Consider the following 25,974-nt stretch of genomic DNA (forward strand, 5'->3'; position numbering starts at 1 on the left):
ATGCCTGGGAAATGGATTTGGGTTCTCCTGCTACTGCACCTGAGTTGTTACTTTAGTTGTGGAAGCTGTGGGAAAGTACTGGTGTGGCCGGTGGAATACAGCCACTGGATAAATATGAAGGTAATACTGGATGAACTCATCTTGAGGGGTCATGAAATAACAGTTGTGAGACCATCATATGCTATTTTTGTTGGTATCAATGAAACATCCAGCATGAAATTTGAAACTTTCCCTTCATCCTTCAATACTGATGAAATGATAAGTATTATCTCAGAAATTATCAATTTGTGGACATATGAATTGCCAAGAACAACTTGTTTGGCATATTCACCATTACTGGAGAACCTATTTATGAAATATTCTGATGCTTGGCTCAATATTTGTAAAGAAGCAGCTTTGAATAAGGAACTGATGTCAAAGCTACGAAAAGCAAGATTTGATGTTGTGATTGCAGATGCCATCGGCCCTTGTGGGGAGCTTCTGGCTGAGCTCTTGGAGATTCCTTTGGTGTACACTCTCCGCATCTCTCCCGGCTACACAACAGAGAAGTATAGTGGAGGCCTTCTGGTCCCTCCTTCTTATGTGCCTGTCATTCTGTCAGGATTGAGTGGTCAGATGACCTTCATGGAGAGGGTGAAAAACTTCATATGCATGCTGTATTTTGACTTTTGGATTCAGACATATGACTCAAAGAAGTGGAGTAGCTTGTACAGTGAAATTTTAGGTAAGTCAGGTTTCATTCTTAGTAAGATCAGATAGTAACTTTCTTGAACTTTGGAAGAGGTACTCTGAGATGCATGTGAAAAGATAAGTTTCTGTTGTAGGTAAGGCAGTTAAATGTGATATAACGTTGTCTTCCAGACACGTGACTCTGGACAATCTTACATTACAGTGTCAGAAGGACAGCAATGGACAGTTACCTATCGGTATAGGACACTCCATATAGGAGACTCTAACAGGTGATCGCGTATGAAAAGCTTCATCCACAATGAAAAATTCTTTACTTTTCCTCATTAGGAAAATCGATAATTATTTCCCTAAGAGACTGATGAATGAAAAAATATATATACATTGGAGATTCATTTTTATTATACCTATGTATGTAGGAAATAAGAAACTGTTTCCCTTGATCATTTTCCTCATTTAAATCAAAATATTTTATTTGTATTCTCTTTCTTATTTTTTCTTCTTTCTTTTACCACGGTTTGAACTTAAAGGCCTCAAGTTTGCTTGGCTTACTTGTTTGGGCTGGTACTTTCTGACTAGAACCACGACTCCATTCGTGGGGTAATCTTGAGGATATTTCTGCCCATCTTAACTTCAGATTTCCTTTTTTTTTTGAGATCTGGGAATGCTGGGTAGCTAGGATACAGGTATTAGCCTCTGGTGTCCAATATACTGGTTTATCAAAAAGGATTCCTATTCTTGATAAACCAATGTTTTAGATCAGATTGGATAACTATAACTTCTAGTGATTCCACATTCCTTTATTTTTTAATCACCCATTTTATGAATATAAAATCTGGTAAAGTGTGAGAGTACCTGTGATTATTGTCTTTCATTTTTAATCATGTTTCTTCATTTAAAAAGTATTAGCGATGAATAAGATGAATTCAATTATATATTCTGGTTATTTCTAAAATACTTTCAGAGGATATTTGCCAATGTTTCTATATAATAAACATTTTAGGTCCTAACGTGAATCAAATTGAAGGAAAAATATCACACACAGTCATATCCTTATTTATGATGAACTTTTGCCCATCTCCATCCCTGTCTACTCAGGACGACCCACTACCTTAATGGAGACAACAAGTAGAGCAGAAATCTGGCTTATTCGATCCTACTGGGACTTGGAATTCCCTCGTCCTACTTTACCAAATTTTGACTTTGTTGGAGGACTCCACTGCAGACCTGCCAAACCCTTGCCTAAGGTAAATATGCTCCTTTTGTCTGTTATTTGATTTTCTGTTCCATAAAGATGGTTCAGCTTCACTAAATCCAAATCTTTGCTTACAGTGACTGAGATTCAGGAAGTGGGGGAATGCATTCTTTCAACTGAAAATAATATTTTTTTACATTTTATTGTCAAACTGATGTACGGAGAGGTTACAGTTTCATAAGTTAGGCATTGGATACATTTCTTGTATTGTTTTTTACCTCCTCCTTCATTCACCCAACCCCCTCCCTGTTTCCCTCTCGCATGAGTTGTTCAGTTCATTTACATCAAACAGTTTTGGAAGTAATGCTTTTGTAGTCATTTGTCTTTTTATCCTGTGTCTCTCAATTTTGGTATTCCCTTTCAGTGTACTAGTTCTAATGCCAGTATACACAGTTTCCAATGTACTCAGATAAGATACAGTGATATTGCAGGTTCAACCACTGGAACGGGATACAAGAGGATTGCAACAATAGAAGCTACAGTTTCAAATGGCATGTTGAAAGTGATTACAACAGTGATATAACAGTCGTTTCCATAACACGGAGTTCATTTCACTTAGCATCATCTTATGTGTTCAAAAGGGTATAGCTACTGGGCTCTTGTGGTCCTCTGCTGTGACTTGGGTTTATTTGGGTTTATTTGACTTGTTTATTTGGGTCTGGCTCAGTTCACTTAGTTTTTCCCAAGTCCTTCCTTTTCCTTATGAATGGGCAATATCATTCCTTCTGATAGAGGCATAAAATTCCACTGTGTTTGTGTACCACATTTTCCTGATCTGAAACTAATTTTTGAACCATCACAAGTTTCTGCATACAGAAACTTCCAAGTTATTCAGAACAATGTAAGTTTAATGAACACTTAATTATACAGCACCTAGATGGAATCCTGTTTCATTCATAAAACTATCAAGTGATTACCACATATGGAGATGTTAGAAAAGCAAGAAAACAACAAAACTAGTTATCCCCTAAACCTCAAATTTTACACTCCATTTGAAAAGATAGACTAGAAAGAATAAATATGCTGTGAAAGACTCTTGGAAAGTGAAGATTACATTACTAAAAGAACAGAGAAGGTAATCATAGAAAGTTTCTCAGTCATTGATAGTAAGATGGTATATGGGCAATGCTCAGAAATCAGTGGAAGAATGAGAATTGAAAAATATTACAAAAGAAATACAATTAGAATTCTAAGAACAATTTACAAGACCTAAACATCAGGGAAAATTGTTACAGAAATAAATAAGAATCCATATGGAAATGTTTGGACAATATTTTGCAAAATGATGCTAGGATACTGGGTACTAGTAAGTGTAACTTTATTAATGGGGAATGGAAGTTTTTGTTTTAAGTATTTTACTGTGTTTATGTGTCTTCCTCTGTTATTTTCTGACATTAATAAGTAGGGCTTGAACTCAAGATCTGGTCATTGAATCTGAGGTACAGTGTTAAAGACAAGTGCTTTACCACTTGAGCCACAATTCTACATCCAGCTTTTTTTTTTTGCCAGTCCTGGGCCTTGGACTCAGGGCCTGAGCACTGTCCCTGGCTTCTTTTTACTCAAGGCTAGCACTCTGCCACTTGAGCCACAGCGCCACTTCTGGCCGTTTTCTGTATATGTGGTGCTGGGGAATCGAACCCAGGGCTTCATGTATATAAGGCAGGCGCTCTTGCCACTAGGCCATATTCCCAGCGCCCTACTTCCAGCTTTTGGTGGTTAATTTGAGCTGAGAGTTCAACAGACTTTTCTGCTTGGGCAGGCTTTGAACCATAATCCTCAGATTTCTACCTCCTTAGTAGAGTGGATTACAAGCAAGAACCACCCATCCTTGGATAGTTGGACGTAAAAAACTCTTTAAATAATGTTTGCTTCACTCTTGTTAGTGTGTGTGTGTGTTTGTGTGTGTGTGTGAAAGAGAAAGAGAGAGGCAGAGAAAGATACAGAGACAGAGAGAGACAGATAAAGATGAAGCAAAATTTTCTTCACAGGAGATGGAAGACTTTGTGCAGAGCTCTGGGGACAATGGTGTGGTGGTGTTTTCGCTGGGGTCAATGTTTGTTAACCTAACAGACGAGACCGCGAATGCAATTGCATCAGCACTGGCACAAATTCCACAAAAGGTGAGATGTAGTACCTCAGTAGTGGTCTTCCCTGAATGGCCTTAAACTCTGTAGATACCTGATTACACTAGATTCCCGGTGATACATACATCGTTCCAATAGCTCTCATTTACCTTACCCAGTACAAAGACAGATATGCATGGCAGGTGCTGAAGTAGTATGGAATTTGTATTGTGTTAAATTGACAATTACTACAACATGAATTTTGTCACCAGAATCTAACACAGTGGCCACAATGTCAATAGTTTTTTAGCATTTTTTTCCTTTGTTGACACAGTGAAGTACAGAGGGGTTACAGTTTGATATAGAAGGCAGTGAGCACAATGTGAAATGTTACTATCATAATATTGCTTAGCAAGACTTCAAAGAAATCATGAAATTTCATCATTTCAGGAAGGTTAAGGCCTCTCAATACTCTAAGCATGTTTCAGAAAGGAGATAAATGTCACTCAATAATTTAAGTCATACACTAACATTTAGCCTGTAGAAAAATGGTTTGAACTGTATTATATAGGTTAGTGTTCCCATGCAACCCTTCCTTCCAATTTTGAAACTGACCCATTGAGAGTACCCTCAAGGGGGCTATTCAGAGAAAGAAAAAGGAAGGTTCATCCCTTCTTGTAGGTATGTATTCAGCCTTTCTAATAGTGAATGTAACTAAAACCAACCTGCCCTACTAGACTGGGACTTTCTCATATCTGAAAGCAGATCTGTACACGCCATGTGAAAGTACACAGAGACTACTGACAAATAAATGTAACATCATTAACATTTGGATTCTTTTCAGCAGCCATGAGACATATGAACTACATGCCAGCTATATTTCCCACATTTAAAGATTTTTCTCTCATTAATGACAGTAGGTTTAGATGTCAGGATCATAAAATTCAGTTTACCATATTTCCTAGATGTCCCAACTAATAATTGGTAATCTAAAATTAGGTTTATGTAATTACTGAAAAGAATTAGTTGACTGCTGATAAAGAATTGATTACACAGATTTGAGGAATTTGACTTTAAGATAGGCTGTATAAAAATAACATGTGTTCTCGTGCTGGTCATGAAGCAGGAGTTGCAGCCTTAACATGCTGTCTTGGACTTGTTCATGTGGGTTGTACCATGCGAAGGCCTTGGTAATCACCCCATGATGGGTTCCAGGAGCCACTTGTCTGTCTGTCCAGATCAACGTATCCAGGGGATTAGAAACATCTAGGGGAGGCAAAATGGCCAGTTTAAAACCTACAGTGTTGTGGGGGGTATTTACAGTATGAATTGTATGTCAGTATTGTGAACTCACTCCATAATGCTGAGTATTATGTAATATAATATCACCTAATATAATACTAAGTATTTTGTACTTCAGAATACTGAGTCATTTGCTTCAGTTTTTGTCAAACATAACAATAACTTTTCATATAACTTCTCTCCAAGGAGAACTGAGAATGTAAAATATTTGTCATAAATAGGCAGATGGCCCTCAGTAGATGAGTGGATCAATAAAATGTTTCACAATGTAACTCTATGCCTCTATCAAAAAGAATGATACTTGCTCATTATAAGGAAATGGAAGGACTTGGAAAAAGTCATACCAAGTGAAGTGAGCCAGACCTAAAGAAATATGCAGTTTATGGTTTCTTTCACAGGGAATAATTAGTACACGTTTAGGTTAGTCATGGCAGAAGAAGACAATAGTTCATTAGCTATGTATATACCCTTTATATACGTGTATTGTACCTGGGAAGGGAAACGGAACACCAAAATTGAGAGACAAAGGATAGAAAGACAAACCATTGTAATAGCAATACAGACAAAACCAATTTGTGTAAACCAACCATACAACTCATGGTGGGGGAGGAAGCTGAGGAGGAGGAGATGGGGAGAAATGAGGGAGGAGTTAACAAGTACGATAAGTAATGGACTTGCCTTACATAGGAAATTGTAACCCCTTTGTCCTTTACTTTGAAAATAAAGGAGAGGGGAAAAAAGAGAAACAAATGAAAACTGTTCAACTCAAATTAATTTTCATAGAATAAGAGAATATTACCATGCTATCACTTTGAACAGGTTAATAGCTAAGACTGGAAGAAGGCCAGTTTAGTACATATTTAAGTGTAATGATGTCAGTCAATATTTTCTAATAATATCGTGTACCAGATATATGAATATGACATAAAATGCCCTTGCTCTTGAATGCCCTCATTGGCCCTGAAATACATCATTTGTCTTAGTACTGTGAAAAATTGTGATGCTATTCCATCTTGTTGAATATGAAAATAAGTACAGGAAAGGTTGGTATCCTTTCCCTCTCAGTTTTGCAGTAATCCTCATTAATTAGCACCACCTGTTCTCTTTATCCGTTCAATGAAAGTTATTTAACTGTGCCACATGTCAATTTTAAAGTGTGCCTTTTTACAAGTTAAAAATTCAGTGTCTTTCCCTACCAGATAATTTGGAGGTTTGAAGGCAAGAAACCAGTCACCTTAGGACCCAATACTCGGCTGTACAAATGGCTCCCCCAGAATGACCTCCTTGGTAAGTAAGACTAAAAACAAATACTGAAAACATGAGTAAGTGCAGAAGTAGTTGATGGCAACACAACAGGAAACAAAATGAAGATGCCTTATTAGGAAAAACTCAGAAATTAAAGCAAACAGTTTATATTCACAATCCCTTGCTAATGAAAATAAGACTTCACAGTTGGGATTTTATTACACTCTGTTGTATTCCTTATAATCAGTTTAAACTTGATTCAAACTATGATTAACATTGACAAAGAATTTCCTGTAATTACCTGTAGTTATATCTCCATCCCTTCATTCAATCATTTCATTATCCGTCCTCCAAAAGCAGGGCAAGTAATTACAATGCCACTGACACAAACACCTTTTATGCATGAGTTTGCATTTTCTGTGTTTCTTAACAGGAAGTGGTTATACACCATTTTTCAAACACGCCTCCTTCATTGGGTTAATTTACTATTTTTAAGTTTATAAGAGCATAATTTAATATGGATGTTTTTTTATTTCAGAATCTTTTCTCTATTATCCATTCTGCGTTTTCCTATCTGTTCAACAAACAGCAAATGGTATAATCTTAACTCACACAAAGCTTAGTGCACGTACCTTCAGAGTTTTACTTAACTCTCAAGTGGATTAGGTGCAACTTGCAGTGAGATAGGAAGTCCATTTAAATGTAATTTCATAGGTTCAATAATTGTTATTTGGAAAGGACTGTTCCATCCAGTACTTCACGTTAGACATTTTTTTGGTCTAAGACTTTTAATGAGAAATGTTATTGAAATTCACCTAATCGTAGGTCATCCAAAAACGAAAGCCTTCATCACTCACGGTGGAGCTAATGGCATCTACGAGGCCATCCATCACGGGGTTCCCATGGTGGGCATTCCTTTGTTTGGGGAACAACATGATAACATTGCTCACATGGTGGCCAAAGGAGCAGCTGTGCAACTGGATATAAGAACACTGTCAAGTAAAGACTTGCTCAGAGCACTGGAAACCGTCATTAGCAACCCTCTGTGAGTATAACCTCAAGTGTGTGTGAGTGTGTGTGTACAAAAGTGTGTACTTACATGTGAGTGTGAGTGCATGTATCTGTCTGTCTTTCTGCGCATTAAATTCAGGGACATACTCATGATTGGTAACCACTCTAATCTACATATCTGTGAGTCGGATTGTTGTTCTACGACATAGCACTGTACTGGATATAATAGTATAGCAGACATATTGTAAAAGTTGTGTTATTTTGGTATTTGGGGGAGGTACTGGGTTTGAGCTCAGAGCTTAATATTTAGCTTGTTTGCTTTCTCAGAGGCCTTCTACAAATTGGCCATCACTTGTATGTTACTTTTTTGCTGGTTATTAGAAGATAAAGTCTAGGCACTTTTCAGTCATATCTAGTCTTGACCTCTGATTGTTGGGATCTCAGCCTTAGACAAGTTCACAACCAGGAGCCATAAGCATTTAGCTCCTACTTTGACTTTTCTACAGACATTGGGCAACCTAACAAATATTTTGTGAGCCATATTTTCTGCTCCTGTTTTTTTGAAAATCAGTATATTCTTCATAGGCTTGTTGGATGTGAAACTAATCTCTCACATATTGATCCTTTGAAATTTTCAACAGATACAATGCTGCTACTGATAAATACAGGGGATTTCTTAGACAATATAGGGTAAAACTTTTGGTATATTGTGCATTTCACCGATTTTTTATGTATTACATTTAAGTTTTACCTGCTGTATTACAAAAGTATATACTAAGATTAGTATCACTACTGAAACTGCCTGAAAATCTTCCATGTTCTTCCCACTCTAGCAAGCTGATTTGAGTATTTTAAATAGTAGAGAGAAAAGTCATTGCAATTGCTATACTCTCCAGCTATTGCCCCTTGGAACTTACACTTAATAATAACTTACTAATATTGTCTATATGCACATTTTCACCTTGCCTATAGGTTCTAATCATTTCAACACCAATCACATGTACAAACAATGCCTCAATGAAAATAGCCCTTTTGTCGGGTATAAATATCATAATACTAACAAGAAAAATGACAGCAATATTAGCAAACACCCTGTGATTCTATTTGAAAATATGAATACATAAAAGTATTCTAAATAAAAGTACATTACTTCTACAAGTCAAGGAGCTCAATTATTCCTATTTCTCCACTTCCTATCTTTCTGTTGTGTAACAGTAAACAAGTAAATAGGTTCACAAAAGGATAAGGCAAGTAATTGGTATTAGTGGAACATGCAAGTGATAGGGTCAAGAAATAAAGGGAAGGCTGAGAGCCAATGGCTGATGCCTGTGATCCTAACTACTCAAGTGGCTAAGATCTGAGAATTATGGTTTGAAGTCAGGCCAGGCAGGAAGGTCCATAAGAGACTTAGGCTAAGTAACAACTGAAAAGCCAGATTGGAGCTGTGGTTCAAGTGATAGAGTCCTTCCCTTGTGCAAAGAAAGATCAAGGAATGTTACAGGCCCCTGAGTTCAAACCCTAAGACCAGAACAACAGCAACAACAACAACAAAAAGACACAATGGACTTTTATAGTTCCATAGTAATTGATCATTGACAAAAGATCTCCTTGGGAGGTAAACTTCATTAAATCATCTTTCTAATTCTAAATTGTACAATTCTGAACTTCAAACAACAGGTGTATTAATAATTAAGCCTTCGTACTGCATTTGAGATTTCACTGCTATTACTTCCAGCTTCAGAAATTCTTTTTTTTTGGGGGGGGGGGCACTCCTGGGCCTTGAACTCAGGGTCTGAGCACTGTCGCTGGCTACTTTTTGCTCAAGGCGAGTACTCTGCCACTTGAGCCACAGCGCCCCTTCTGGCTTGTTCTATATATGTGATGCTGAAGAATCAAACCCAGGGCTTCATGTATATGAGATGAGCACTCTTGCCACTAGGCCATATTCCCAGCCCCCCAACTTCAGAAATTCTTGTGTTTAATAATATTGTTCTAAATGGTTAAGTCCAGTGTCACTATGCTTTTTCCTTTAACACTAACATTTCCCCAAATATGTAGAAGAAAAGCATTTACTTTTCTCTCAAATTTTTTTTCTTTGCCAGTCCATGCCTTGGACTCAGGTTCTCAGCACTGTCCCTGGTTTCTTTTTTGCTCAAGGCTAGCACTCTGGCACTTGAGACACAGCACGACTTTTGGCCATTTTCTGTATACGTGGTGCTGTGGAATTGAACCCAGGGCTTCATGTATACAAAGCAAGTACTCTTGCCACTAGGCCAAATTCCCAGCCCCTCTCTCCAAGTTTTATAGAATTATTTTTGTCATCTACAGAATATATCACACTCTATCTTTTCTGGTGCATTCCACAAATTGATGTCAATTTGATTTGCCTTTAGGTATAAACAGAACGCTATGTGGCTATCAACCATTCACCATGATCAGCCTATGAAGCCTCTGGACCGAGCTGTCTTCTGGATCGAATTTGTCATGCGCCACAAAGGAGCCAAGCACCTGAGGCCACTTGCCCACAACCTCACCTGGTACCAGTACCACTCTCTGGATGTCATTGGCTTCCTGCTGGCCTGTGTGGCTACCGTTATGTTCCTTGTCATAAAATGTTGCTTGCTTGTTACCAAATGGTTGTGAAGATGGGAAAGAAGAAAAAGAGGGAGTAGAGCTTTCAATTCCACGCAGAATGGACTAAGAGCCTATGAAGCAAGACCATCCTAATGAATTAGAGCACAGTCAACATGGGAGAGGTTTCCTTTACCTTTTACCTAAACCTATGCCTTTGTAATAAATAAAATAAATTAAGTGGAAATAATGAGGTTGAGGCCTATGAAGTGAAAGCAAAATACCAAATGCAGCACAATCTTGCTTACTTGTGGAGTGAACAACTAAACTGATGATGATGATAATAATTAGCAAACAAGGTACATGAATGTAAATGCAGCTTTTTTTGGAGAGGATCAGCAAAAGGAGGAAGAGAGGAAGGTTGGACTAGTTTGGAGCAAAGACTATAAAAGGACACATAATACACACACACACACATCTATGAAAAATCATGATAAAATGAACGCAATACTATTTGAGAAAGGAGGAGAGAAAGTTGAAAGGAATAAAAATAGAGTGGAAAGGAAAATATGTTCAAAGTACATAATTTGTATATATGGAAATATCACAAGGAAAGCCCCTCATTTGAAAGAAACAGAAACTCAAACATAAGATACTTAAAAAGAACACAACAGATGCTAACCAGGCAATAGGTGGGAAAGGAAATGTTGTATACTGTTGGCACTAATGCAAATCATTGCAGTTCCTTTGGAAAGGAACATTGAAGATTTTTAGAAACCTAGAAATAGAACTATGAAATGATCTAGCAATGTCATTCTTGAAGTAATGTCATTGCACACACAGATGTTTTATTGCAGTGTTACTTATTAATAGCCAGCTATGAAACCAGTATAGATGGCCTTTGACTTTTCAGTGGAAGAAAATAGAGATATGTATATATGTAGGTATATATGCATACATACCTATATACACATTTACATGTACATACATATTCATACATATAAAATGAGTATGTGGATGTGGACACATGAATGTATTAGAGTATTACATATCAGGGCTGGGTTAATGGCCCAAATGCTGGAATGCTTGCCTCATATATATGCAGCCCTGGGTTTGCTTCCTTAGCACCATATATATAGAAAAGGCCAAGTGGTGCTGTGGCTCAAGTGGTAGAGTGCTCGCTTTAAGCAAAAAGGAGCAATGGACAGTGCTCAGGCCCTGAGTTCAAGCCCCAGGACTGACAAAAAAAATAAAAAGAAAGAAAACAAAATGCAAATCACAATGACATTGAGATTCCACCTCTCCCCAGTTAGAATGGCCATTATCAAGAAATCTAATAACAACAGATGCTGACAGCATCCCCACTACTCTTTGGTCTGAGTGAAAACTTGTTCTTCCATTGTTGAATGCACTATGGAGGCTCCTCAAAAAACCTATACATAGAGCTCCCCTGTGACCCAGCAATCCCACTCCTGGGTACTTACCCAAATGAGCACAAATAAGGCCACATGAAAGCTATGACTATGTTCACTGCAGCATTATCTACCATAGTTAAGATATGGAGCCAGCCCAGATGCCAAAAAGTGGATGAGTAGATCAAGAAGGTGTGTTACAGATACACACGGGTGTTTTATATTCCCATCAGAAAGGACATTGCCCTATTCATAAGGAAATGGAAAGACTAGGGAAAAAATTAAATTAAGTGAAATAAGCTCAAGGAACTGTAACTTTCATGATTTTCACTTTATTATATTTTATTTATTCAAATGGCATAGGTTTAGGTGAAATGTAGAGGTGAATCTCTCCCATGTTGATTGTGCTCTAGTTCATTAGGATGGTCTTGCTTCGTAGGCTCTTAGTCCATTCTTTGTGGTGTTGAAAGCTCTACTCCCTCTTCTTCTTCTTTCCCATCTTAAAAACAGTTTGGTAAGCAAGCAAGCAACATTTTATGACAAGGAAGGTAACGGTGGCCACACAGGCCAGCAGGAAGCCAATGACATCCAGAGAGTAGTACTGGTACCAGGTGAGGTTGTGGGCAAGTGGCCTCAGGTGCTTGGCTCCTTTGTGGCGCATGACAAATTCGATCCAGAAGACAGCTCGGTCCAGAGGCTTCATAGGCTGATCATGGTGAATGGTTGATAGCCACATAGCGTTCTTTTTATACCTAAAGGCAAATCAAATTAACATCATTTTGAGAATGCACCAGAAAAGACAGTGGATGTATTCTGTAGATGATAAAAATAATTCTATAAAATTTGAAGAGAAAAGGAAATGCTTTTCTTCTGCTATGTTTCTGGAAATGTTAGTGTGAAAGGCAAGAGCATAGTGACCCTGGACTTAGCCATTTAAAACAATCTTATTAAACACAAGAATTTCTGAAGTTGAAAGTAGAAGTGGTAAAATCTCAAAGGCAGTACGAAAGCTTAATTATTAATACACCTGTTGTTTGAAGTTCAGAATTGCATCATAATTTAGAAATAGAAAGATAAATTAATGAAGTTTACCTCCCAAGGATATGTACTTATCTTTTGTCAATGATCAATTACTATGGAACTATAAAAGTCCATTGTGTCTTTTTGTTGTTGTTGTTGTTCTGATCTTAGGGTTTGAACTCAGGGCCCTGTTACTTTTCTTGAACTTTCTTTGCACAAGGGAAGGACTCTATCACTTGAAGCACAGCTCCAATCTGGCTTTTCAGTTGTTACTTAGCCTAAGTCTCTTATGGACTTTCCTGCCTGGCCTGACTTCAAACCATAATTCTCAGATCTTAGCCACTTGAGTAGTTAGGATCACAGGCATCAGCCATTGGCTCTCAGCCTTCCCTTTATTTCTTGACCCTATCACTTGCATGTTCCACTCATACCAATTACTTGCCTTATCCTTTTGTGAACCTATTTACTTGTTTACTGTTACACAACAGAAAGATAGGAAGTGGAGAAATAGGAATAATTGAGCTCCTTGACTTGTAGAAGTAATGTACTTTTATTTAGAATACTTTTATGTATTCATATTTTCAAATAGAATCACAGGGTGTTTGCTAATATTGCTGTCATTTTTCTTGTTAGTGTTATGATTTTTTCACATTTCATTTTTATTTATTTTATTTTTTAAATTTATATTGTCAAACTCATGTACAGACTGGTTAAAATTTCATATGTTAGGCATTGGATAGCTTTATTGTACTGTTGGTTAATATTATGATTTTTATACCCGACAAAAGGGCTATTTTCATTGAGGCATTGTGGGTACATGTGATTGGTGTTGAAATGAATAGAACCTATAGGCAAGGTGAAAATGTGCATATAGACAATATTAGTAAGTTATTATTAAGTGTAAGTTCCAAGGTGTAATAGCAGGAGAGTATAGCAATTGCAAATTGAGATGACTTTTCTCCCTACTATTTAAAGTACTCAAATCAGGTTGCTTGAGTGGGAAGAACATGGAAGATTTTCAGGCAGCATCAGTGGTGATACTAATCTTAGTATTTACTTTTGTAATACAGCAGGTAAAACTTAAATTTAATACATCAAAAATTGGTGAAATGCACAATATACCAACAGTTTTAGCCTATATTGTCTAAGAAATCCCCTGTATTTCTCAGTAGCAGCATTGTATCTCCTGAAAATTTCAAAGGATCAATATGTGAGAGATTAGTTTCACATCCAACAAATAAAAAACAGGAGCAGAAAATATGGCTCACAAAATATTTGTTAGGTTGCCCAATGTCTGTAGGAAAATCAAAGTGGGAGCTAAACGCTCATGGCTCCTGTCCGTAAACTTGTCTAGCCCCGTAGGCAGAGATCCGACAATCACAGTTCAAGACTAGACATGACTGAAAAGTGCCTAGACTTTATCTTGAAATAACCAGCAAAAAAGTAACATGCAAGTGATGGCCTAATTTGTAGAAGGCCTCTGAGAAAGCAAACAAGCTAAATATTAAGCTCTGAGCTCAAACAGTACCTCCCCAAAATACCAAAATAACACAACTTTTACAATATGTCTGCTATACTATTATATCCAGTACAGTGCTATGTCGTAGAACAACAATCCGACTCACAGATATCTAGATTAGAGTGGTTACCAGTCATGAGCATGTCCCTGAATTTAATGCGCAGAAAGACAGACAGATACATGCACTCACACTCACATGTAAGTACACACTTGTGTACACACACACTCACACACACTTGAGGTTATACTCACAGAGGGTTGTTAATGACGGTTTCCAGTGCTCTGAGCAAGTCTTTACTTGACAGTGTTCTTATATCCAGTTGCACAGCTGCTCCTTTGGCCACCATGTGAGCAATGTTATCATGTTGTTCCCCAAACAAAGGAATGCCCACCATGGGAACCCCGTGATGGATGGCCTCGTAGATGCCATTAGCTCCACCGTGAGTGATGAAGGCTTTCGTTTTTGGATGACCTACGATTAGGTGAATTTCAATAACATTTCTCATTAAAAGTCTTAGACAAAAAAATGTCTAACGTGAAGTACTGGATGGAACAGTCCTTTCCAAATAACAATTATTGGGCCAATGACATTACATTTACATCGACTTCCTATCTCACTGCAAGTAGCACCTAATCCACTTGAGAGTTAAGTAAAACTCTGAAGGTACGTGCACTAAGCTTTGTGTGAATTAAGATTGTAACATTTGCTGTTTGTTGAACAGATAGGAAAACGCAGAATGGATAATAGAGAAAAGATTCTGAAATAAAAAAACATCCATATTAGATTATGCTCTCATACACTTAATAATGGTAAATTAACCTAATGAAGGAGGGGTGTTTGAAAAATAGTGTATAACCACTTCCTGTTAAGAAACACAGAAAATGCAAACTCATGCATAAAAGGTGTTTGTTTCAGTGGCATTGTAATTACTTGCCCTGCTTTTGGAGGACGGATAATGGAATGATTGAATGAAGGCATGGAGATATAACTACAGGTAATTACAGGAAATTCTTCATCAATGTTAAACATAGTTTGAATCAAGTTTAAACTGATTATAAGGAATACAACAGAGTGTAATAAAATCCCAACTGTGAAGTCTTATTTTCATTAGCAAGGGATTGTGAATATAAACTGTTTGCTTTAATTTCTGAGTTTTTCCTAATAAGGCATCTTCATTTTGTTTCCTGTTGTGTTGCCATCAACTACTTCTGCACTTACTCATGTTTTCAGTATTTGTTTTTAGTCTTACTTACCAAGGAGGTCATTCTGGGGGAGCCATTTGTACAGCCGAGTATTGGGTCCTAAGGTGACTGGTTTCTTGCCTTCAAATCTCCAAATTATCTGGTAGGGAAAGACACTGAATTTTTAACTTGTAAAAAGGCACACTTTAAAATTGACATGTGGCACAGTTAAATAACTTTCATTGAACGGATAAAGAGAACAGGTGGTGCTAATTAATGAGGATTACTGCAAAACTGAGAGGGAAAGGATACCAACCTTTCCTGTACTTATTTTCATATTCAACAAGATGGAATAGCATCACAATTTTTCACAATACTAAGACAAATGATGTATTTCAGGGCAAATGAGGGCATTCAAGATATTTTTATGTCATATTCATAGATCTGGTGCACAATAGCATTAAAAATTATTAAGACTGACATCATTACACTTAAATATGTACTAAACTGGCCTTCTTCCAGTCTTTGCTATTAACCTTTACAAAGTGATAGCATGGTAATATTCTCTTATTCTATGAAAATTAATTTGAGTTGAACAGTTTTCATTTGTTTTGCTTTTTTTCCCCTCTCCTTTATTTTCAAAGTAAAGGACAAATGGTTACAATTTCCTATGTAAGGCAAGTCCATTACTTATCCTGCTTGTTAACTCCTCCCTCATTTCTCCCCATCTCCTCCTCCCCAGCTTCCTCCCCCACCAGGAGTTGTATGGTTGGTTTACACAAATTGGTTTTGTCTGTATTGCTATTACAATGGTTTGTCTTTTTATCCATTGTCTCTCAGTTTTGGTGTTCCTTTCCTTTCCCCAGGTCCAATACACATATATCCAGGGTATACTATCTGGGGTACTAGGATAAGTTACAATAACAGTAGGAGTAAAAAACAGGAAAGAGAATATGAGAGAAAAAAGTACTGTTTCACATGGTATTTTGAAATTAATTACAACAATGATATACCACATATTCCTATGAAACTGAGTGCATTTTGCTTAGCATTAACTAATGTGTTCATACGGGCATAGCTATTGAACTATTGTGATCTTCTGCTATGATGAACCTAAACATGTACTAAATATTCCCTGTGAGGGAAACCATAGAGTTCATATTTCTTTGGGTATGGCTCACTTCACTTGGTATGACTTTTTCAAAGTCCTTCCATTTTTCTTATGAATGGGGCAGTATCATTCTTTTTGACAGAGGCATAGAGTTACAGTGTGACACATTTTCTTGATCCACTCATCTACTGAGGGCCATCTGCCTATTTATGACAAATATTTTACATTCTCAGTTCTCCTTGGAGAGAAGTTATATGAAAAGTTATTGTTATGTTTGACAAAAACTGAAGCAAATGACTCAGTATTCTGAAGTACAAAATACTTAGTATTATATTAGGTGATATTATATTACATAATACTCAGCATTATGGAGTGAGTTCACAATACTGACATACAGTTCATACTGTAAATACCCCCCACAACACTGTAGGTTTTAAACTGGCCATTTTGCCTCCCCTAGATGTTTCTAATACCCCTGGACACGTTGATCTGGACAGACAGACGAGTGGCCCCTAGAACACATCATGGGTTAATTACCAAGGCCTTCGCATGGTACAACCCACATGAACAAGTCCAAGACAGCATGTTAAGGCTGCAACTCCTGCTTCATGACCAGCACGAGAACACATGTTATTTTTATACAGCCTATCTTAAAGTCAAATTCCTCAAATCTGTGTAATCAATTCTTTATCAGCAATGAACTAATTCTTTTCAGTAATTACATAATCCTAATTTTAGATTACAAATTATTAGTTGGGACATCTAGGAAAAATTGCAAGCTGAATTTTATGATCCTGACATCTAAACCTACTATCATTAATGAGGGAAAATCTTTAAATGTGGGAAATAGAGCTGGCATGTAGTTCATAGGTTTCATGGCTGCTGAAAAGAATCCAAATGTTAATGATGTTACATTTATTTTTCAGTACTCTCTGTGTACTTTCACATGGCGTGTACAGATCTGCTTTCAGATATGAGAAAGTCCGAGTCCAGTAGGGCAGGTTGGTTTTAGTTACATTCTCTATTAGAAAGGCTGAATACATACCTACAAGAAGGGATGAACCTTCCTTTCTCTTTCTCTGAATAACCCCATTGAGGGTACTCTCAATGGGTCAGTTTCAAAATTGGAAGGTAGGATTGCATGGGAACACTAACCTATATAATACAGTTCAAACCATTTTTCTACATGCTAAATGTTAGTAGTGTATGACTTAAATTATTGAGTGACATTTATCTCCTTTCTGAAACATTAGTGTATTGAGAGGCCGTAACCTTCCAGAAATGATGAAATTTAATGATTTCTTTGAAGTCCTGCTAACAATATTATGATAGTAACATTTCACATTGTACTCACTGCCTTGTATATCAAACTGTATTCCCTCTGTACTTCACTGTGACAACAAAAGAAAAAAGAATGCTTAAAAAATTCACCTTGTGGCCTCTGTGTTTCTTTCTCATCACAAAATTCATGTAGTGATTGTCAATTTAACACAATACAAATTCCATACTACTTCAGCACCTGCCATGCATAGCTGTCTTTGTACTGGGTAAGGTAAATGAGAGCTATTGGAACAGTGTATGTATCACCGGGAATCTAGTGTAATCAGGTATCTACAGAGTTTAAGCCCATTCAGTGAAGACCACTACTGAGGTACTACATCTCACCTTTTGTGGAATTTGTGCCAGTGCTGATGCAATTGCATTGGCGGTCTTGTCTGTTAGGTTAACACCCATTGACCCCAGCGAAAACACCACCACACCATTGTCCCCAGAGCTCTGCACAAAGTCTTCCATTTCCTGTGACAAAAAATTTGATTTATCTCTCTCTGTCTCTCTCTGTCTCTGTCTCTTTCTTTGCCTCTCTCTTTATCACACACACACAAACACACATACACACACACACACAAACAATAGTGAAGCAAACATTTAAAGATTTTTTTATGTCCAAATATCCAAGCATGGGTGGTTCTTGTTTGTAATCCATTCTACTAAGGAGGCAGAAATCTGAGGATTATGGTTCAAAGCCTGTCCAGGCAGAAAAGTCTGTGGAACTCTCAGCTCCAATTAACCACCAAATTCTGGAAGTAGAATTGTGGCTCAAGTGGTAAAATACTTGTCTTCAGCACTGTGCCTCAGGTTCAATGATCAGACCTTGAGTCCAAGCCCTAGTTAGTATTGGAAAAAAATACTAAAATATGGAAAAAATTAATATCAGAAAATAACAGAGGAAGACATATTAACACAGTTAAATACAGAAAACAAAAATTTCCATTCCCCATGTATAAAGTTACACTTACTAGTACCCAGTATCCTAGCATCATTGTGCAAAATATTGTCCAAACATTTCCATCTGGATGCTAAATTATTTCTCTAAGAATTTCCTTGATAAGCAAAATGTTTAGGTCTTGCAAATTGTTCTTAGAATCCCAATAGTTTTTCATTAGTAATATTTTTCAATTCTCATTCTTCCACTGATTTCTGAGCTTTGCCCATATACCATCTTACTATGAATGACTGAGAAACTTTCTATGATTACCTTCTCTGTTCTTTTAGTAATGTAATCTTCACTTTCCAAGAGTCTTTCACAGTATTTTTATTCCTTCTAATCTATCTTTTTAAATGTAGTGTAAGATTTGAGGGTTTGGGAATAACTAGTATTGCTGGTTTCTTGCTCATCTAACATTAACATCCATATATAGTAATCACTTCACAGTTTTATGATTGATACAGGATTCCATCTAGGTGTTGTATAATGAAGTGTTCATTAAACTGACATTGTTCTGAATGACTTGGAGGTTACTGAAATTAAGAAACATGAGATGGTTCAAAAATTCGTTTCAGTTGCAAGAATGCATTCCCCCACTTCCTGTATCTCTGTCACTGTAAGCGAAGATTTGGATTTAGTGAATCTGAACCATCTTTATGGAACAAAAAATCAAATAACAGACAAAAGGAACATATTTACCTTAGGCAAGGGTTTGGCAGGTCTGCAATGGAGTCCGCCAACAAAGTCAAAATTTGGTAAAGTAGGACGAGGGAATTCCAAGTCCCAGTAGGATCGAATAAGCCAGATTTCTGCTCTACTTGTTGTTTCCATTAAGGTAGTGGGTCTTCCTGAGTGGACAGGGATGGAGATGGGCAAAAGTTCATCATAAATAAGGATATATATGACTGTGTGTGGTATTTTTCCTTCAACTTGATTCACATTAGTACCTAAAATGTTTATTATATAGAAACTTTGGCAAATATCCTCTGAAAGTATTTTAGAATTAACCAGAATATATAATTAAATTTATCTTATTCATGGCAAATACTTTATTAAATGAAGAAACATGATTGAAAATGAAAGACAATAATCACAGGTACACTCACACTTTACCAGATTTTATATTCATAAAATGGGTAATTAAAAAATAAATCACTAGAAGTTATAGTTATCCAGTGTGTACTAAAACATTGGTTTATCAAGAATAGGAAACCTTTTAGATAATCCAGAAAATTGGACAGCAGAGGCTAATAATGTATCCTTAGCTACACAGCATTCCCAGATCTCAAATAAAAGGAAGTCTGAAGTTAAGATGGGCAGTAATATCCTCAAGAAAATCCCTCCAATGGAGTTGTGGTTCAAGTCAGAAAGTACCAGCCCAAAGAAGTAAGCCAAGCAAACTTGAGGTCTTTGAGTACAAACCTTGGTAAAAGTAAAAAGAAAAAATAATAAAGAGAATACAAATAAAATATTTTGATTTAAATGAGGAAAATGATCAAGGGAAACATTTTCTTATTTCCTACATACATAGGTATAATAAAAATGAATCTCCTATGTATATATATTTTTTCATTCATCAGTATCTTAGGGAAGTAATTATTGATTTTGCTAATGAGGAAAAGTAAAGAATTTTTCATTGTGCATGAAGCTTTTCATACAGGATGACCTGTTAGAGTCTCCTGTATGGAGTGTCCTATACAGATAGGTAACTGTTCTCCTTCTGACACTGTAATGTGAGATTTTCCAGAGTCAGGAGTCTGGAAGACACCTTTATCTCATTTAACTGCCTTACCTACAACAGACCAACTTCTCTTTCACGTGCATCTCAGAGTACCTCTTCCAAAGTTCATGAAAGTTACTATCCTATCTTACTAAAAATGAAAACTGACTTACCTAAAACTTCACTGTACAAGCTACTCCACTTCTTTGATTCAAATGTCTCAAACCAAAAGTCAAAATACAGCATGCATATGAAGTTTTCCACCCTCTCCATGAAGGTCATCTGACCACTCAATCCTGACAGAATGACAGGCACATAAGAAGGAGGGACCAGAAGGCCGCCACTATACTTCTCCATTGTGTAGCCGGGATAGAAGCGGAGAGTGTACACCAAAGGAATCTCCAAGAGCTCAGCCAGAAGCTCCCCACAAGGGCCGATGGGATCTGCAATCAGGACGTCCAATCTTGCTTTTCGTAGCTTTGACATCAGTTCCTTATTCAAAGCTGCTTCTTTACAAATATTGAGCCAAGTGTCAGAAAATTTCATAAATAAGTTCTCCAATAATGGCGAATATGCCAAACAACTTGTTCTTGGCAATTCATATGTCCACAAATTGATATTTTCTGAGATAATATCTATCATTTCATCAGTATTGAAGGACGAAGGGAAAGTTTCGAATTTCATGCTGGATGTTTCATTGCTACCAACAAAAATAGCAGATGATGATCTCACAACTGTTATTTCATGACCCCTCAAGATGAGTTCATCCAGTATTACCTTCATATTTATCCAGTGGCTGTATTCCATCGGCCACACCAGTACTTTCCCACAGCTTCCAGAGCTAAAGTAACAACTCAGGTGCAGTAGCAGGAGAACCCAAATCCATTTCCCAGGCATCCTTACTGACAGCACAGTGTCCATCAAACCATGCTCACTTGGGCCCATGTCTTGTGTTGGTATGTAAGAAAAAATATTTATCCAGAAGTTAAATTATAACTGGGGTCAATGAAAGTAAATATGTTTAATGTCCATTTCATGTGCATGAAAAGTTGGGCAGGTTTACAAAAGATATTTCATTCGCTGATGATTAAACAGGTAAATTCAACAGTTCTTTTGTAAAAACCTGCTTTCATGTTGCTAGGAGTCGTTGACCTTATATAGAAGTCACCTGTCTTATGTAAGCCATTTCTTATTTACTGAATTATGTCACATGAGCTGTGACTTGTCTTTGCATCCTCTTTGACACAGAAATGGACATGCCAATTTCGTAAGGGCTCAGATTTTCTCTTTTTTTACTTTTTATTATCAGAGTGTGGTACAGAGGGGTTATAGATTCTTATGAAAGGCAGTGAGTACATTTCTTGTTCTCGTTGTTTTATAACATGATTCAAGAAATACTTGTAACAACTGTTCTGAAATATAATTCACATTTTTCCAATTCAGTTTGAAGCATAGCATCAATTTATTCTAGCATGCTTCCAAAGCCTGCAAGTACCTTCGCTATCAAGCGTTCAAGCATTCAAGCACTCTAATACAGAATCCTGAAAATGGGCTTAGGAAGTCATCAAGATGGCAAACTCAAAGCATTGCGAATGCTTCACCCAAAAGGAAGGACCTAATCAGCTAAAAACAGCAGCTATTCTCTCAGAGAGGTTGAGGCAGAGTGCCTCAGGGAAATATGGTTGTAGTGGTGATAGAGACATGACAGAATGGAAGGTATGAAATGGTCTGACAAAGAAGAAATCTAGCACATACACTCCACGTAAAATCTCTACATATGGACTGGATGTCTATGATATCTCACTAGACCTAATGGTCTACATTCCCCAAAAGAGCGAATGCATACCCTGTTGTTCTCTTGGAGCTTAGGTAGAATCACTTAACCTAATCTGTTCTAGGTCCATCCCTTTCCCTGCAAATCACAGAACATTTTTCTTTCCAACGTTTGTGCAAAATTCCATTTTGTGTAAGTGTCAGTCCAACTGGGGTGAGATGTTTTGCTTTGCATTTCTTTTATGGCCACAGATGATGAGTATTTCTTTAGTTTGACTAAGAGAGTTTTCAAGCTTTAAAAATGTAACTCCTAACATACACATATACATTTAATGTACTTTTCAAGATATCTAAAACAGTAGTGAAAACCAAATGAATAAGGAAAATTCTATTAAAAACTCTATTTAGGCGCAACAATAATGTCTGTTCTCTGTAATCTTAGCCATTTTGGACAAGGACACCATGTAGATCATGATTCAAAAACAGAGACAGGGGAGCCGACCGGAGGCCTAGAGATGGCCTTGCAGACTCAGCCTCCCCCCAAACCCTGGGAGACACGCCCAATTCCGGGGGCTGGGCAGGGCCTGGGCCACGCCCCCACCTTCCAATCTGCTGACTGGGTCCTACTTTCGTGACAAGACCTGGACAACCGCCACTAACCAGAGAGCCCCCTCCTGTCCTTCCAAGGCCATCCCAGCAGACACGGAGCAGCAAGCAGTGTGAACCCTTCCAGACCTGCCTACAGTTCATTGTCTTCTGTCTATGGCACCTATGGAAATTCATTTTATGGACGCTATAGCCCTTGTAATTATGGACAGAATGACCTGAGCTTTAACGGCCTCAGTGTAGATGAACTTCCACCCAGCAGATTTGTTCAGCAAGCAACAGAAAGCAGCAGAGGTGCATTTCAGTCCATCGAAAGTACCGTGCATGCATTTGCCTCTGTTAGTATCATGATGAATGCTACCTTTTCTGCTGTCTGTAGCAGTTTCCGGGCTGTATTGGATGTAGCAAATCACTTTTCCCCACTAAAAATACACCTTACACAGGGTTTTTCAGCTACTGCTTTAGTTAGGACTATAGGATACATTTCTAGAGGAATACAGGGGATGGTCGGTTTGAGAAAGGCTCAGAGAATGAAGACCTTTGGCCAGAGAGCGAAGGAACTGTGGCCTCCCTCGGTGCTTTTGACCTAGCAGTTAACTCAGCAACAACTTGGCCAAAATTCTCGTTCTTTGCTCTTATTCTTGGTGGTCCTTTTCTTATCTGGAAGCTTCTGTCTACTCACAGTGATGAAGTAACAGGCAACTTCAATTGGGCAAGTGGCGAGGATGACCACGTAGTTGTAAAGCAGAATATGATTTTGCTGCTCTCTCTGGAGAAGAAATTTCTTTCTGTGCTGGTGATAAATTGAACTAAGCTCTCAACGAACAGCAACCCAACGTGCGTGGCTGGCTTCTGGCAAGGCTTGATGGTCAAACAACAGGACTTATTCCTGCAAATGTTGTCAAAATTTTGGGTGAAAGAAGAGGTAGAGAAACAGTAGAATTGAGTCAAATTTCCCAGCAGCAACAGTGTTTTACAAACCAGACAGTAATTAAAGGAGCCACAGCTGCCGATTTGTTGGATGAACAGGAAGATGCCTTTCAGTCTCTTTGGGTTGAATCTAATAAGGTTCCTGGTGCACTTGATTCCACAGGAAAAAGTGGAGATAAACAAGATCTTTGATATCTTTCATGTTTGGGTGCAGTTGAACAATACTGTAGAGTACTTTTAACAATCATTACTTATAAAGAAACTAGTCTACAATTCAATGAAAACATTTGTTATTGGCTATTCCAGTTGTTTTGCTGCTAGATATTATTAAAGTTATACACTAATATGTTAGTCTAGAGACCTGGTTACATTTTACAATCTGTTGGACTACAAAGACATTTATTTCACATGGATTTAAAGATTATGGAGATTACTTTCATTTTCTTTATTCTTAAGGCCCTCGGCTTATTAGAACAGTAATTTTGATGAACTAGAGAATATGTGGTTTACTTCAGAAAGCATCATTAGTGCTTTTCAGTGTTGTAGGTTAAGTGACCTGAAATCCTCAGAAATTGAGTTATAACATATACATATCAGAATAGGCCAAAAAAGTAATTTTTTTCACAATCTTAAGTAACCTGAATAATAAAAATTTTCTGATCTGAAAAAAAAAAAAACGGAAGCAAACATTCATACCAAAGTTCACAGGGAACAGAAAAGTTCAGATCACAGTTCACACAGGTCAGTAAAGGTAAAAGCCGAAAACCAACAGCTGAATAGGGGTGTATTTTCCTGTCATCCTAGTTTCTGGAAATCGATACAGAAGGCCATCATAGTCTAAGCTGGACTATGATCAATTAAGAACCTATTTCAGATTCCTACGGTGTGTTATGAATTGCACCTGATCACGAAAGGACTCTCACATGCTTACTTGGGCATTTCCATCCATAATATGTGGTACATATACACAATGGAATTTTATGCCTCTATCAGAAAGAATGACATTGCCCCATTTGTAAGGAAATGGAAGGATTTGGAAAAAATTATACTAAGTGAAGTGAGCCAGACCCAAAGAAACATGGGCTCTATGGTCTCCCTTATTGGGAATAATTAGTACAGGTCTAGGCAAGTCATAGCAGAGCATCACAAGAGCCCAATAGCTATACCCTTATGAACACATAAGATGATGCTAAGTGAAATGAACTCCATTTGATGGAAACGATTGTTATATCACAGTTGTAACTACTTTCAACGTCCCATCTGTATCTGTAGCTTCTATTATTGATGATGTTCTTGTATCACCTTCCTGTGGTTGTACCCACACTATCTCTGTACTCTTATCTGAGTATATTGGAAACCGTGTATACTGGTATTAGATGTAGGAAATTGAGAGGGAATACCAAAATTGAGAGACACAGGGTAAAAAAAGACAACTACAAATGCAATACTTGCAAAAATGTTTGGTGTAAGTGAACTGAACACCTCAGGGGGCAAAGGGAAAGGGGGATGGGGGGTATGAGGTACAAGGTAGCAAACAGTACAAGAAATGTATCCAATGCCTAACGTATGAAACTGTAACCTCTCTGTACATCAGTTTGATAATAAAAATTTGAAAAAAAGAAAAAAGGAAAAAACCCCATCTCTCACCATTGGTTTATTTTTTTCCATATAACCCTTGAGTTTCTGTAATTCACCTTCAATGTTTACTTCCAAAGTAGGATATATAGATTTGTACTGGTTAGGCAGAACTTTGAACCTCTCAGCAAAGCCACTGAAGTCAGACACAAGATCACACATCCGAAGTCCACCTCGAGCAGCTTTGGAAGAGTAAACTGGGCCAATGCCCTTTTTTGTAGTACCCATTTTTTTTTCCTTCTTGTTGTTGTCTTTGTTCCTGGATCCCATCAGCTGCTTGATGAAAATCGAATACAATATGAGCTCTGTCAGATACAACAAGTCTCTTTTCCCAGCCTTCTAGACCGTTTCCTTTTTGAATGTTTTTCCCCACTTCTTCAAACAATCCAGGCAGATGAATTCCCACACCATTTCCAATGAATGCGGTAACATTTGCATTAATTATTCCACTCCCCGGTGTGCGGAGCTGAGCCAGAAGCAGGCTGTCCACCGAGAGTGCGTGGGCCGGACTACACAAATATTGTTATCTGAGTAAAAATAGAAAATAACTGTTTTATGTAAAATTACAAAAACACAAAGAAATACATAATTGTTATTATGAGAGTATAAGCGTCTTTATTAAAAGAGTAAAAATGTATGCAAAAACCCTCCTCCTTTTACAAAAGA

General features: G+C 37.5%; 1 protein-coding gene and 2 pseudogenes across 3 annotated transcripts; 2 read left to right on the forward strand and 1 right to left on the reverse strand.

Moving 5' to 3' along the window:
* On the forward strand, positions 1–10,252 carry LOC125364905 (annotated as a pseudogene).
* A 1,656-nt stretch (positions 10,253–11,908) lies between these two features.
* Positions 11,909–21,261, reverse strand: LOC125364904 (UDP-glucuronosyltransferase 2B17-like). Of its 3 annotated transcripts, none has more exons than XM_048364681.1 (6): positions 20,786–21,261; positions 19,344–19,488; positions 18,044–18,175; positions 15,340–15,427; positions 14,338–14,557; positions 11,909–12,298 (listed from the first exon to the last, which is right to left on the reverse strand). In XM_048364681.1, exons 1-6 carry the CDS (start codon positions 21,259–21,261, stop codon positions 12,019–12,021), a joined length of 1,341 nt encoding a protein of 446 aa, XP_048220638.1. In that variant the 3' UTR covers positions 11,909–12,018. The 3 variants fall into 3 exon arrangements, with proteins under 3 accessions (XP_048220638.1, XP_048220636.1, XP_048220637.1); XM_048364679.1 differs by having other exon boundaries at positions 19,344–19,492; positions 20,538–21,261; XM_048364680.1 differs by having other exon boundaries at positions 20,534–21,261.
* A 1,391-nt stretch (positions 21,262–22,652) lies between these two features.
* On the forward strand, positions 22,653–24,009 carry LOC125364912 (annotated as a pseudogene).
* Positions 24,010–25,974: the final 1,965 nt, after the last annotated feature.

Source organism: Perognathus longimembris, chromosome 16, assembly GCF_023159225.1.
Source record: "Perognathus longimembris pacificus isolate PPM17 chromosome 16, ASM2315922v1, whole genome shotgun sequence".
Classification (NCBI taxonomy): domain Eukaryota; kingdom Metazoa; phylum Chordata; class Mammalia; order Rodentia; family Heteromyidae; genus Perognathus; species Perognathus longimembris.